The 15027-nt window shown below is 45.6% G+C and overlaps 1 protein-coding gene across 4 annotated transcripts in view; it reads right to left on the bottom strand.

Annotated features, from left to right (window-relative positions):
- Positions 1-916: 916 nt before the first annotated feature.
- The window catches only part of EARS2 (glutamyl-tRNA synthetase 2, mitochondrial), a 29170-nt gene continuing 15059 nt past the window's right edge, over positions 917-15027 (bottom strand). Inside the window, exons 8-10 of one of the 4 annotated variants that reach the window (XR_014296019.1) lie at positions 11904-12039; positions 11228-11455; positions 7893-10065 (exon numbers count right to left, since the gene is read on the bottom strand). Coding sequence is in view for 3 of the 4 variants with exons in the window: in XM_082643793.1 (XP_082499919.1) it covers positions 11372-11455; positions 11904-12039 (220 nt within the window). In the remaining variant the exon portion in view is untranslated. Of the gene's footprint in view, positions 2187-7892; positions 10066-10564; positions 11456-11903; positions 12040-13873; positions 14232-15027 lie in introns of those variants that run through there. The other 3 variants (XM_082643793.1, XM_082643795.1, XM_082643794.1) reach the window with 3 other exon arrangements.

Raw genomic sequence — 15027 nt, 5'->3', positions numbered from 1 at the left:
AGAATCTAAAAAAAAAACCAAAACTGGTTCTGAAGAACCTAGGGGCAGGACAGGAATAAACACACAGACGTAGAGAATGGACTTGAGGACACGGGGAGGGGGAAGGGTAAGCTGGGACGAAGTGAGAGAGTGGCATGGACATATATACACTACCAAATAGGGAGATCAGCTCAGTGATTTGTGTCCACCTAGAGGGATGGCATAGGGAGGGAGACGCAAGAAGGAGGAGATATGGGGATTTATGTACACATATAGCTGATTCACTTTGTTAAACAGCAGAAACTAACACACATTGTAAAGCAATTATACTCCAATAAAGATGTTAAAAAAAAAATAAGTGGGCTGTAAGGAAGTGGTTTGGGAGTTCAGTGTAGTGGTTGGGTGCATAGGCTTTGGTTTCAGACCAAATAATGCTGTCACCCCCACGAGGCCTTCCTAGGCCCCCTCTTGCGTGTTTGTGCAGCCCTTCCTGCCCAAGCTCCCCTCTGCTTTCTATTTCCTTTCCTATGTCATCTGTGTGGCCCGCCGTCTCTCTCTCCTTTCTGGACGATGAGCTTTCATAAGCAGGGGAGATGTCTATCTAATTCATCGAACTTCTGGCACTTAATAGGCACAAAATAATCATTGGTGGAAACTGAATCCTCTGACCCTCCTTACCCAGCTCTAAGCACCAGATGGGAGCTAACTGTACCTCTGATTCCTTCTTTCCCACTGCGTATCTTTTTGCCTGTTCTGTTCCCTCAGCCTGGAACATCCTGCCTCTGTTGTCTGTCAAACTACCTCAGGGTTGGGCTGCCAGATTTAGCTAGTAAAGATACAGGAAGCCCAGTTAAATCAGAATTTCAGACAAACAACAAATAATTTTTAAAAACTGAGATATAATTAACATATAATGTTGTATTAGTTTCAGGTGTACATGATTTGATATTTGTGTCTTGCAAAATGATCACCACAATATGTCTTGTTAGTATCCAACACTACCCATCATTATAAAATTTTTTTTTTCTTATGAGAACTTCTAAAATCTACTCTCTTAGCAACCTTCAAATATATAGTGCATTATTGTTAACTAGAATCACCATGCTGTACATTGCATCCCCAGGACTTACCTATTTTGTAACTCAAAGTTTGTACCTTTTGATAACATTCACCCATTTTGGCCACCCCTACACAATTATAAATAACTTTTTTAGTATAATATTGCATGGGACACACTTATACTAAAAAATTATTCACTGAAATTAAAATTCAGTGAAAATTAAAATTCTCTGAAATTAAAAGCAGAAAACAACAGTCCAACTCCTTGTCACGCAGGCATTTCCTGACTGGCTCCCCACACCCAAGGATACCCATATCCCTGTATCCCTTTGCTTGCTCCTCCACCACCTTCTCCACACTTGCATTTTTGTGATTATTAGTCACCTATGAGACTGTGATCTCTTTGAGGCAGGAGCCTTATCTTTTGTTTATTTGTGTTTTATTTAGTTATTTATTTTTAATAAATTTATTTATTTTTATTTTTGGCTGCATTGGGTCTTCGTTGCTGCACGCGGGCTTTCTCTAGTTGCAGCGAGAGGGGGCCACTCTTGGTTGCAGTGCGAGGGCTTCTCACTGCAGTGGCTTCTCCTGTGGCAGAGCGCGGTCTTCAGTAGTTGTGGCACGTGGGCTCCAGAGCGCGGGCTCAGTAGTTGTGGCGCACAGGCTTAGTTGCTCCACGGCATGTGGGATCTTCCCCGGACCAGGGCTCGAACCCGTGTCCCTCGTGTTGGCAGGCAGGTTCTTAATGACTGCACCACCAGGGAAGCCCTTATTTTTAAAAGCTTAAGGCACTGAGTGAAGGAAGGAACAAAAATCTGGGGACTTAGCCCCCACAATGAACAAGGCTTTGTCTAATTTCTCCACACCTTCAGGCCTCACAGGGCCTGGCACAGAGTAGGTGTTTGTCAAATGGATGAATGAAGACAGGACTGAATAGACTCAGACTGAGGCAGGAGATAGATGGGCTCCAGGCTAGGCATTTACAACTGGCCTCCTGTTCACACCTCCTGGGGTGAGGAGAAGATGGGCTCCAGGGTAGACATGCATCATTACCAGCCCGCTGTTTACGTTTCCTGAAGCAAGAGACAAACGGGCTCCAGGACTTCATATTTATGAACGGACTCCTGTCTATATTTCAGAATCTGCACCTTGATATAAAAACCAGCAACAGAAATTGGGTAAATAACCAGACATTGGACATTTCTTTTTTTTTTTTTTTTTTTTTTTGTGGTACGTGGGCCTCTCACTGCTGTGGCCTCTCCCGTTGCGGAGCACAGGCTCGGGATGCACAGGCTCAGCGGCCATGGCTCACGGACCCAGCCGCTCCGCGGCATGTGGGATCTTCCCGCACAGGGGTACGAACCCGCATTCTCTGCATCGGCAGGCGGACTCTCAACCACTGCGCCACCAGGGAAGCCCGGACATTTCTTTTTTGAATTTTTGAATTTTATTTTTTTATACAGCAGGTTCTTATTAGTTATCCATTCAATACATATTAGTGTAGATATGTCAATCCCAATCTCCCAATTCATCACACCACCACCACCACCCGTCCCCGCCACTTTCCCCCCTTGGTGTCCTTACGTTTGTTCTCTACATCTGTCAGACACTGCACATTTTTATGGCAGGGACACAGTGGGACTAAACCCTGTTAAAAGATCAAGAGTTCATACATTTCCCATCCTTGGGGCAAGGGAAACATTGCCCATGCACAGAAGGGCTCCTTGGGGGTCAAAAAGGAGGGGGCACCACCCCGTAATATGTGATACTAAGGCCGATCCATAGGCCCCTGGGCTGGAATCCATCTTGGAAAAAAGTTGTGCACACACGTTAGGGAGGGTCCTAGGGCGTCAGGTGTGGAAAAAGAAACCAGGTAATTGGCCAAAGGTAAACAAAGACCTGGAAGAACTGCTCTATATAAATGACCTAACCGCCTCTTTACTGCATGCCTTGTCATTCGGGAGGACGCCCACACCCTTTCTCTCTGGGGGCATCTCTGCCTTGCTTCTGTCTTAACAAACTGTTTCTCTGTGTGCTCTCCCACTTGTGTTGTGCTATGTCTCTAATAATAAACTTTGTACCTGTTTTTACAGCTCTTGCCTCTGTGAGAAATGCATTTTTCACTGGGGACAAGAGCCAGAGGGTGTGGTGGCTAGGATTCCTGGTTTTTATCCAGGCTACACAGGTTCAATTCCTGGGCAGGGAGTTAAGATCTCGCTTCACGCCACCACTCACTACTGCCTCTCCGAAATCAAGACAAGAGGAGTTCTCTAGATAGAGAAGGCTGCCCCCTCCTGGGCTGGGCTGTCCTACTGCAATCAGGGTTGGGGGAGGGGTGGTAGGGGGCAGAGGGGAGGGCACTCGGGCCTGGGGCCTGGGCTGGGACCCCAACATTTTGCCCAGATATGAAGGCTAAGCTGGAGATCCCCAGGGCGTGATAATGAGTTTAATGAGTGCCAAGCCAAGCTTCTACAGCCTTCTATATTTTAAAAAATGCATATCCTGGGGCTTCCCTGGTGGCGCAGTGGTTGAGAGTCCGCCTGCCGATGCAGGGGACACGAGTTCGTGGCCCGGTCCAGGAGGATCCCACATGCCGCAGAGCAGCTAGGCCCATGAGCCATGGCCGCTGAGCCCGCGCATCCGGAGCCTGTGCTCCACAACGGGAGAGGCCGCAACAGTGAGAGGCCCGCGTACCGCAAATAAATAAATAAATAAATAAATGCATATCCTGTAATTCACTAATGAAAATAGTAACCACAAATGATGTGAAGTTCCTGAATACTGCAAAACAGTACCCTAACTAAACATAGTGACTGTGCACTTGACTGCTCACCCTGACCATCTGATCCAATCAGGTGCACGTCTGGCCTTTCACTCAACAATACTGACTGGGCACCTACCATGTGAACAGGCACCATTCTCAGCACTGGGGGTCCAGTGGTAGGCAAGACAGATGAGGTCCCTGTTCTCGTAGACTTTATAATCTGACACTAGCAAATAACTGCAGAACTAATTACCTTCACAGTTATTTATGCAATCAATTCTGACTGCATGCCATGGAAAAGAATAGGGTGCTGATGATTAATAGCAGAGAAAGGAGAGCTACTGGGGGGAGTCAGAGGCTTTCCTGAAGAGGAGATAGTGGAGCAACGATCTGAAGGCTGGGGACTTCCCTGGTGGCGCAGTGGTTAAGAATCCGCCTGCCAATGCAGGGGACACGGGTTCGAGTCTTGGTCCGGGAAGATCCCACATGCCACAGAACAACTAAGCCCGTGTGCCACAACTACTGAGCCTGCGCTCTAGAGCCCACAAGCCATAACTACTGAGCCCACGTGCCACAATTACTGAAGCCCACGTGTCTAGAGCCCGTGCTCCGCAACAAGAGAAGCCACTGCAATGAGAAGCCCGTGTACTGCAACAAAGAGTAGCCCCTGCTCACCACAAGTAGAGAAAGCCCGCATAGCAATGAAGACCCAGCGCAGCCAAAAAATTTAAAAAAAAAAATCTGAAGGCTGAGAGAGAGATGACCAGGCAAAAGGGCAGAAGAGCATATGGACAAGAGTATTCCAGACAGAATAGCGGCACAAAGGAAAGGCTTACATGGCGGGAGACCAGAGAAGGGGTCTGGTGTGGCAGGAATGAGTGAAGGGAAGCAGGAAAGGTAGATGGGTTTGGGCGGGGGTGGTCAGGCTGTGAGGATGAAACACGGCTTTATCGTGTTTCCCTCTTTCATGTCTCATTTTCCTACCAGGGCTCCCCGCTCCTGGGCCAGCCCTGCTCAAATCTCTCTTCAGCAAAGCTGCCGGAATGACCTTTTAAAAAAACACAAATCTGATCTTGTCACTTCCCTACTTAAAAGCATTTCAGTGGCTCCTCACCTTCCACTTCATGAAGACCCAACTCATGTCTTCGCTAACGGACCACCACTTTGTCCAGGAACCCAGGGAAGAGCGGGCCCCGCCCCCAGGTCTGGGTCTGACTGATCTATGGGGACTCTCCGGCCCACTTCCCCGAAGGGATGGGTTGAAGAATGGGGAAGTCACGAAGGGGAGGGTGCTGGAGAAAAGTTGCCTTGCTTTCAGGGAGAGAGACACAGAAAGTCACGCCCTCTCTGACAACATGAAGTGCAGAGAGGCCCGAGCCCTTTAGGCAGACAATTGTGAGCAGAGAGAACCAACCCAAGGCTGTTGCTGATGCTGGGGCCAATAGAACAAAGAGATGGAAAGACCCTAAGTCCTCACTGAGGTCACTGAACGCTTAATTAACCAACCCCACAGCCTGCCATACCCCCGAACTTCCTGCTTTGTGGGATACTAAATCTTCCTTTTCAGGCTGGTTTGAATCTGGATGTTTTGCTATTTGCATCAGATGGCACCTTGATACCCTTAACCTGGCAAAGAAGGGCTGTTTGGATTTCCCTCTGCCTGGTTTCTCAGCTACTTCTCCCACTCCCTCAACTCCTACCCTTGGCTCCACCCAACTTGGTGAAATTCTTTTTCATCTTTTTGTTTGGAATACCTTCCAACCCCCATTGATCTGGAAACTCCTACTCATCCCTCAGAACCCAGTTCAAAGGTCACTTCATCTGTAAAGTCCTCTGATATCTATGAACATGAACGCATGAACTACCCTCTCTGAGTTCTGCTCTCACCCAGGAAGTCCTCATTTTCTAAGTATTTATTATCCTGGTCCCTGGGAAGTTAGGGAATTTCATCATAAGACAAACATATTTAATCAATTAGACAATTTCTAATTTAGGTCCCACTAAACACCCCTCTATATTGAAGTATTCCATCTATCTCACTCTTCAAAGTCTTTGTCAAAAGTCAGTTTCTCACAGATAGCTGGATTTAGTGCAATTTACAGGCAATAGATCAGATAGCTAACAACAACTGCAAATCTTGCAAAAAGAGACGTGATTCCCCAGTCAATGAAAGCGAAACTGGGAAACTGCTGGAATCTGGTAGAGTTAGATCAGCTGATAATTGCCACGTCTGAAGAAACTGATCTGACTGATGAAGGCCTCAAACATTTTTTTCCTCATGAGAGCTTTACCTGACTCCCTACTATGTGTCAGACAATGTGTCAGGTGCTATGGTTACAACCAAGAATAAGAAAAACTTATTGCCTGTCTCAATCTTATCTTCTTTAGAGTAAGACAGACAATAAAAATGTACAAATACACTATGTAATTTCATATAGTAATAAGCATTATGAGGAAAAAAGCTAGGATAAAGGCAATATGAATGAGATTCCAAAGTTGCCTACAGAAAAATAGTAATTTTCTGGCAAGGGTATACTCTAAACTCCATGGAAAGAGAATATGCTCAGGGCGAGGAACGGCCCTCTCCATCACTAGAGTGGGTCTCCTGCAGCCATGATTGCTTACATGACTCTCTCCCACTGGCCACAGTTGATTGGACCAGGGGTAGACAGCTGACCCAAGCTAGGCCAATCAGATTCTTTCCTGGGATTTTGGACATGGAATACTAGTTATTGAATTGGCAGTGTAGTAGAGGGGAGATGATTCAGCTTTAGGGCTGGGGCAGTTGTTCAACAGCTGCAGAGATAAGAGAAAGCCAGCCTGCAGAAGAAAGATGAGAGGAGCAGACACCCAGACAGAGACGAAGGTTAGAAACTGCAGTTTCACATCCTGCACATTTTTGTTAGTCTTATAACTGTATTTCTTTTCCTGTGTGCTATTGAACATGTAAATTTCAATCTTCAATTGTTTAAGGCTTAACATGTAGAAATATGATTGGTTTTTGTATATCGACTTTTATCCTATGAATCTGATAAACTCACTATTTCTAAAAAAAAAAAAAGAAACTGCAGTTTCAGAGGGATAAAGGTGAGTGTGTTGGGTCCTAATAGGTTTTTGGGTACAGATTCCAGTCTCTTGTAAGGCCCAGCTGGGAGTCCTGCCCTTGGGATCTGTGGGTCCTAAATCTTCAGTAAATTACTTTCATGGTTTAAGTTAGCCTGAGCATGTTTCTATGTGTTGCAACCAAGATCCGCATCTCTAAGGATGAAAATACTGGTGATGAAGATGATGGTAACTGATAACATTTGTTGAGTGGCAGGCACTGTTCTAAGAACTTTACATATGTCATCTATTTTGATTCTTACAATTTGTTGAGACAGATACGACTGTTATCCCCATTTTAACAGATGAGGAAACTGAGCTACAGAAGTCACACAATAAGTGGCAGAACCAGTTTTTGAGTCTAGACAGTTGGCCTCTATGGCCTTCACTTCACTATACTCTGAAAAAACACTGGGGGACGGACTTGAGGTTATTTAAACTGTGCATTCCTTCTGATCCTGAGCAAAACCCCAGAGCAGAGGATACATGCTGCTTCTCAGACAACTCACTCCAACCGAGGAAGTGGCCACAGCTTTACTGACTCAGCAATTTGATCACTCATTTTGTTAAAACAGTCAGATTCCCTAACCAAGAGCTAGAGTTTCTTTTTCTTTTTTTTTTTTTTTAGATGTTGGGGGTAGGAGTTTATTAATTAATTTATTTATTTTTGCTGTGTTGGGTCTTCGTTTCTGTGCGAGGGCTTCCCCTAGTTGTGGCAAGCGGGGACCACTCTTCATCACGGTGCGCGGGCCTCTCACTATCACGGCCTCTCTTGTTGTGGAGCACAGGCTCCAGACGCGCAGGCTCAGTAGTTGTGGCTCATGGGCCTAGTTGCTCCGCGGCATGTGGGATCTTCCCAGACCAGGGCTCGAACCCGTGTCACCTGCACTGGCAGGCAGATTCTCAACCACTGCGCCACCAGGGAAGCCCTAGAGTTTCTTGTAGCATACTTAATGTCTTAGAATCGGAGGCTCTGATGTCACTCAGAGTGACAAGAGTTGAGGTTGGACTCTGGGTTGTCATAAGCCTCATACTAAAACCTCAGAAGAGCTGATCAACTTTTCTGAGCCTCAGTCTCCCTATCTAAAACACAGAAACAACAACTATAATAATAATGCCTGTCTCATGGGGTTATGAAGGTTTAAAGAGATGATGAACTAAAGTGTTTACCAGCATAATTTTTTAAAAAAATATTTATTTATTTTGGTTGCGCCGGGTCTTAGTTGCAGCATACAGACTCTCAGTTGCGGCATGAACACAGGATCTAGTTCTCCGACCAGGGGTCAAACCCAGGGCCCCTGCATTGGGAGTGTGGAGTCTTAGCCACTGCACCACCAGGGAAGTCCCTTACAAGCATAATTTGAAACCCAGAAGTGGTTGAGGCTCATGTGAACGCACAATAAATTGCAAGCATTATTATTCTGTGTCCCTTTTGGCACGACACCTGTTGTTTCTGCCATTGCCCCTTCTTCTGGAAAAAGCACCCTACTTCTCCTTGGGAACTTTTCCTCCATTGGATATATTCCTGGCTGAGGAATGGTAACATGACCTCAGTTAGCCCAACCAGACACTCTCTTCTTAGAATCTGAATCTTTAGCTGAATCATCCAAAACTGAAGGGGAAATAATACAGAGAAACCACAACAAAAAATAGTTAAGAGTTCATGTGTTCCCACTGAAGAACACAGACAAGACTGGTCATGAGCTCCTGCTGCCTGCATGCTCAGAGCTTCCCTGGCTCCTGTCTTTTCCAAGACCTGGTTCTTTGGCTTTCCCATAGATTCTATGACTTTCTCACAAATTTAAACTCCCATAAACTTAAAGTCTCCAATAAACCTAAGTTAGGCAGAACTGGTTTCCACTGCTTGCCATCAACGAACTTTATCTGACGTACTTTTCAAGCAAGGATTAGGTCTCTGTGAAACTCAGCAAGTTCTTTAATCCCCTTTCCCTATTCCCCTGGACAAGGACAGTGTATTAGCAATCTCTTGCTGGGTAACAAATTATCCCAGAGCTAAGTGGCTTTAAACAATAAATATTTATTATCTCATAACTGTGTGTCTAAAATTCAGGAGCAACTTTGCTTAGTGGTTCTGGCTCAGGATCTTTCAAGAAGGCTGCAGTCAGCACTATTTACAGTAGCCAGGACATGGAAGTAACCTAAATGTCCATCAACAGAGGAATGGCTAAAGAAGATGTGGTACATATATACAATGGAATATTACTCAGCCATAAAACGGAACGAAATTGTGCCATTTGCAGAGACGTGGATGTTCCTAGAGACTTTCATACAGAGTGAAGTAAGTCAGAAAGAGAAAAACAAATATTGTATATTAACACATATGTGGAATCTAGAAAAATGCTATAGATGAACTTATTTGCAAAGCAGAGACAGAGATATAGAGAACAAACATATAGATACTAAGGGGGAAGAGGGGGTGAGATGGATTGGGAGATTGGGATTGACACATATACGCTACGTATGTATAAAACAGATAACTAACGAGAACCTACTGTATAGTACAGGGAACTCTACTCAATGCTCTGTGGTGACCTAAATGGGAAGGAAATCCAAGGAAGAGGGGAATATATGTATACGTGTGGCTGATTCACTTTGCTGTACAGCAGAAACAAACACAACATTGTAAAGCAACTATACTCCAATTAAAAAAAAAAAAAAAAAAAGAACGCTGCAGTCAAATATCAGCCAGCATTGCAGTCATCTGAAGGCTTGACTGGGGCTGGAAGACTGACTTCCAAGATGGCCCATTCATACTGATGTTGTCAAAAGGCCTCCCATCCTTGTCTGTCTGTCTTCACAGTGTGGAAGCTGGCTTCCCACAGAGTAAGGGATCCAAGAGAACAACATGGAAGCCATGACACACCACACAGAAGTCAGCCCTATTCAGTGTGAATGCCAGGAGGTAGCGATGACTGGGGGCTACAAAGGGGAAGCCCAGAAGCCGTGTAGGCGTCTTTGTAGCCAGCCACCATCCTCCTTTCACTTCAGCTATTCCTATTCACCCCAAGAAAAACATCTCATTTCAGAAACCCACAGACAGTGATTTACAAATGATGGGTGGAAGAAGGAGGCGAATATGAAGAAAAAGATGCAAAACAGGCAGCGTAGAGGTCTCCAGTCCAAGGACCAGGTCTGGAGAACTGGAAAAGAGGAAGTGACAACCGTTAGGGAAGGGAGATACAGGCTGCCCCAAGCCCAAGGACAAAGAGCAGTATAAAACGTTAAGTGTTCCCCCTGGGCATATGTGTGGGTTCTTTCCTATATATAAGCCCCAAAGAAAGTCTAACAAGCCAGTTCAGCCCAGCTTGTCAGTCATTGCTCCAAACTCAAACTGGGGGCTTCCCTGGTGGCGCAGTCATTGAGAATTCACCTGCCAATGCAGGGGACATGGGTTTGAGCCCTGGTCCAGGAAGATCCCACATGCCATGGAGCAACTAAGCCTGCGTGCCACAACTACTGAGCCCACAAGCCACAACTACTGAGCCCACGTGCCACAACTACTGAAGCCCATGTGCCTAGAGCCCGTGCTCCACAACAAGAGAAGCCACTGCGATGAGAAGCCTGTACACCACAACGAAGAGTAGCCCCCGCTCGCCGCAACTAGAGAAAGCCTGTGCGCAGCAACCAAGACCCAACACAGCCCAAAATAAATAAATTTATTAAAAAATAGAACAAAACGAAAAACCAAAGTCAAACTGGGCCCGAGAACTGGGACCCAGGAGTCCAGGCTGCTGCCAAGCTGTTATGCATGGGCTGAGTTGTGTTCCCCTCAAAACTCACATGTGAAGCCCTAACCTCTCCGTACCTCAGAATGTGACCAAATTTGCAGACAGGGCCTTTAAAGAAATGAGTAAGTTCAAACTGGGCCGTGAGGGTGGGCCTTAACGCAATCTGACTGGTGTCCTCTTAAGAGGGCCTTTGGACAGAGATACCGAGGGCACACACAGAGGGAAGGCCATGTGAGGAGACAGCAAAAAGGCAGCCGTCTGCAAACCAAGGAGCAAGGCCTCAGGAGAAACGAAACCTGCCAACACCTTGATCTTGGACTGCTGGCCTCCACAACTGTGAGAAAATCATTTTCTGTTATTTAAGCCACCATTCTGTGATATTTTTTCATGGCAGCCCGAGCAGACTAAAACATGAGCTGTGACTGTTCAGTGAGCCAGCTCCTAACCTCTGCTGTGTACTGTGGTGTCAGAACCATACGTGAGGCCTTCCTTTCCAGCGTCAGGGAGGTGAGGGGGGGCTGGGTGACCCTGGCCAACTGATAAGGATGGGCCTGGCGTGGAGCCATAAATGCACCTGTGCACCCAGAGGCTCTGTGTCCATTCTTGGTTCCTTCCACAAGCTTCCGATGGGCCCCAAGCCTCCTGCTCCTCCCCTCTGAGGGCAGGTCCCACGAGTACAGTTCCTGTGGCCACCTCTGCTGTCCTGCACACCTTCTCTCTAGCTGGAAAGCACCTTCTGTATTCGTTCCCGCACTTCCTTTGGTCCCAAGGACAACATCATCTCAGCTACAGGAGGTCCTTGCTAAGAACAAAAAGAGAAAACATTGCCTTAAGATGCCTGAGGAATGAACACCCAGCCTTGGTCTGCAGAAGTTACACCCTAGGCCAACCCCAGCACTGCTGCCTGCATCCCAAGGAGCAGAGTTTGCAGTTTATGGGCTTTAATTTCTAAGGATGGGTCCCAGAAGCCTGCTCTTGCTGGGTTGGTATGTCCAACAGCCCCAGTCAACTGCCAGCTCCATGAAGGCAGGGAGCACATGTGTTTCACTCACTACCGTATCCACTGTACCTAGCGTGGTGCTTACACATGGTAGGTACTCAGGAAGTACTATCTGTTGAATGACTGAATGAAGGGGGTGGTCACGTTTCATTCCTCTTTGCAGCCCCCAGACTGAGCTTAGTGCTGCCAGTGAATGTTAGCTGAGTGGATAAATGAGGGCTCCAGGGCACAGTCCCACCACCCGCCTCACCAGCTGTCCACTGAGGGCCACTCGGAGGAGCTTCATCACGTTACTGTGTTTGGTGCCTTCCAGACCTTCTGACAGCTTCTTCAGTTCTCCGTTCAGCATGTCCTGAGTTAAACTCATACCGGGTCCTTCTAAAAGCCTAGAAGAGGGCCAGTCTGTAAGGGGCCAGCATGGGCCAGTGACAAGTGGGTGGAAGGGAGGACTTCAGAAGATCATCCATCAGCTACAATATACATCAACAGCACAACCAATGTTCAAGCCTGCCTTGGGGGTGGGGGGATATCTACTACCCCCATCCCCATCCTAGCTGGGGAAGAAACACCAACCAAGAGACTACAAACACAGAGAATCCAAGCAAGTGGGCATAAGATAGGGAAACTAAGAGGACACCATAAGAGGATTTACTGATTACTACCTGTGTCATGTAATCTTCATGCCTCAGTTTTCTCACCTGTAAAGTGGGAATAATAATAGTGTCTGCACCTCACAGGGCTATGGTGGGGCTAAGTTAAAACTTGTAAAGCACTAAGTACATTGCCTGAACAGATGGTAAGTACTTGAAAGTATGAGCTCTTATATTTCACTAAAAAGTTAAATATTAGCTAATATTTATTACATCCAAGAGCTCAGAGACATTGCAAGAGGATCTAAAAAGAAACTTAGGATTGGGTTACACATAGGATGGAAGAATGAAGCCCTCTGGGAAATGATCTGAAACACAGCTTCAAGACTTCTGGGGGATGTAGCAGAGAAGAGCAGAAAGAAGGAAATCAGGAGACCCCAGCCTCCAACTTGCTACAACCATTCTTTGCCCACAAATGAAACACTTAAGGAACTACAACAGGCCAGCAACCATTCCCCACTTTCCTGGCAGTCCAGCTGAGACCCTCTCCCCAAAGCATGTTTGAGCTCAAGAGAAAGTCCCCAATTAGTCAGAGCAGGACTTGCAAAAACTTCATCCCAGCCCTGATTCTGAGTTAGAGCAAGAGACGGGAGCAGGGAAGGGGGAGTCATTCCACACGGAAGAGGGACCGAGGCTGGAGATCTTCACTAGTGCAGACGATCCTCGACGCCACCTCTGACACCACCTGCTCCCAAAAGGGCCCAGACACTCCATTCCCCACATCGGCTCAGTGTGGAAGGCTACCGGCTCAGGGACTGGGTTCATGAGGAATTGGAACAAAGAGCCTTTTAATGCAGATTTCCTTACTCACTCCAGCACTTGAGCAATTCAGTTTCAATTTGAGAAACATAATCATTCGTATTGCATCTTAAAACCGGACCACATGATTGCTGCTATTTATGAAATGGAGAAGAGGAAATACTGAAAATATAAAATGTAATGTGGTTAGCAGCAACATGGATGGACCTAGAGATTATCATACGAAGTGAAGTAAGTCAGAAAGAGACAAATACCGTATGATATCACTTACATGTGGAATCTAAAATATGACACAAAGGAACATATCTACGAACCAGAAACAGACTCACAGACATAGAGAACAGACCTGTGCTTGCCAAGGGTGGGCGGGGTTGGGGGAGGGAAGGGTTGGGAGTTTAGGACTAGCAGATGCAAACCATTATATATAAAATGGATAAACAACAAGGTCCTACCACAGAGCACAGGAAACTATAGTCAATATCCTGTGATAAACCATAATGGAAAAGACTATGGAAAAGAATATGTATAACTGAATCACTTTGCTATACAGCAGAAATTAGCACATTGTAAATCAACTATACTTCAAAAAAAACCAAAAATGTAATGTGGGGAAAAAACAAACACACTCCTCAATGTCACTGTGGGGAAGCAGGCTGCCAAGGAGCTGGTGAAAGAGTGACAGGCCCCAGGCAGCCAACACTGGCAGCCAGGACATGTTAGAGCTGGTCCAGGCCTTGGCGTGGGCACAGAGGGACTTCCAGAGATCCGGCAGCTTCTAAATATTTGGGCGTCAGCTTTCCTGCCTTCAGTGGGAGCCCCAGAGGGTTTCTAAAATCTAATCCCATGGCAGGGGTGGGGAGGTAAGACATTAGCCCAGTGAACTAGAACTAACAGCCTCATGTGGAATGTCCTAAATTAAGGGAGTATTATTATTAATAATACCTCTTGGGAATTTATCCTGGAGATTTACTTGTAAGGGTGCTTAATGATGTCTATTCAAGGTTACTCACTGTGATTGTTTGTAACCACAAAATTTGGAAGCATTCCAAATGTCCATCAATAGGAGGTGAATTATATAAATCATGGTAAAGTGGTATAAAAAGGGAATAGCTGTAGCTGAGAAAAGAATGAGGATGCTCTTCTAAGCCCTGGACAGATCTAAAGATAAACTGTTAAGGGAAAAGCAAACAGACAAACAAGCAAAAAAACACAGAAAGACACTTAGGGAAATACAGCCATTATTTTGTAAACTTTAAATGAAGTATAATCTATAAAAATACTGAATCACTATGTTGTACATTTGAAACTAACATAATATTATAAATCAACTATACTTCACTAAAAAAATAAAAATAAAACAAAAATCCCACCCAAAGACAACAGTGTTATTGTATCGTACTTTTTTTTTTTTTTTTTTTTTGGCCACACTGCTCGGCTTGCAGGATCTTAGTTGCCCATCAGGGACTGAACCCAGGCCCTTGGCAGTGAAAGCACTGAGTCCTAACCACTGGACCACCAGAGAATTCCCTGTATTGTACCTTTTGTGTAAAAAAGCTGAAAGATAAGGATTATTCAGATATAATTATGAATAGTAGTAACATCCAGAGAGGGTTCTGGAATGGGGCAGACAGGGGACAAGGATTAAAAATGGGACTCCTGATATATACCTTTTAAAATAATTTCTAGGTTTTAAACCTAGAGGTTCAAGAGGTTTGAATGTATTAATAACAATTAAGTTTTAAATTGGAAGAATGGAGTTGTATACACATTTCCTTGAATACACAGACATTTCACAAAGGAAACTGCTGTTTGGGACTGCCTTTCTGTTGGGGGCTGAGTAGGAGGGAAGACTTGTGATGACTGCTTGTTATCAGGGGCTGTCCAAGTACTTTACACCAAGGATAAACAATAGAGAATATGATTGGACATACGGTCTCTCGCCCCAGCCAGCTTGAGTCTCAATTC

The sequence above is a fragment of the Mesoplodon mirus genome (assembly GCF_964341445.2).
Source record: "Mesoplodon mirus genome assembly, chromosome: 15".
NCBI lineage: Eukaryota > Metazoa > Chordata > Mammalia > Artiodactyla > Ziphiidae > Mesoplodon > Mesoplodon mirus.
Note: the sequence above shows the minus strand (reverse complement) of the source record. Positions and strands in the feature narration are given on the sequence as shown.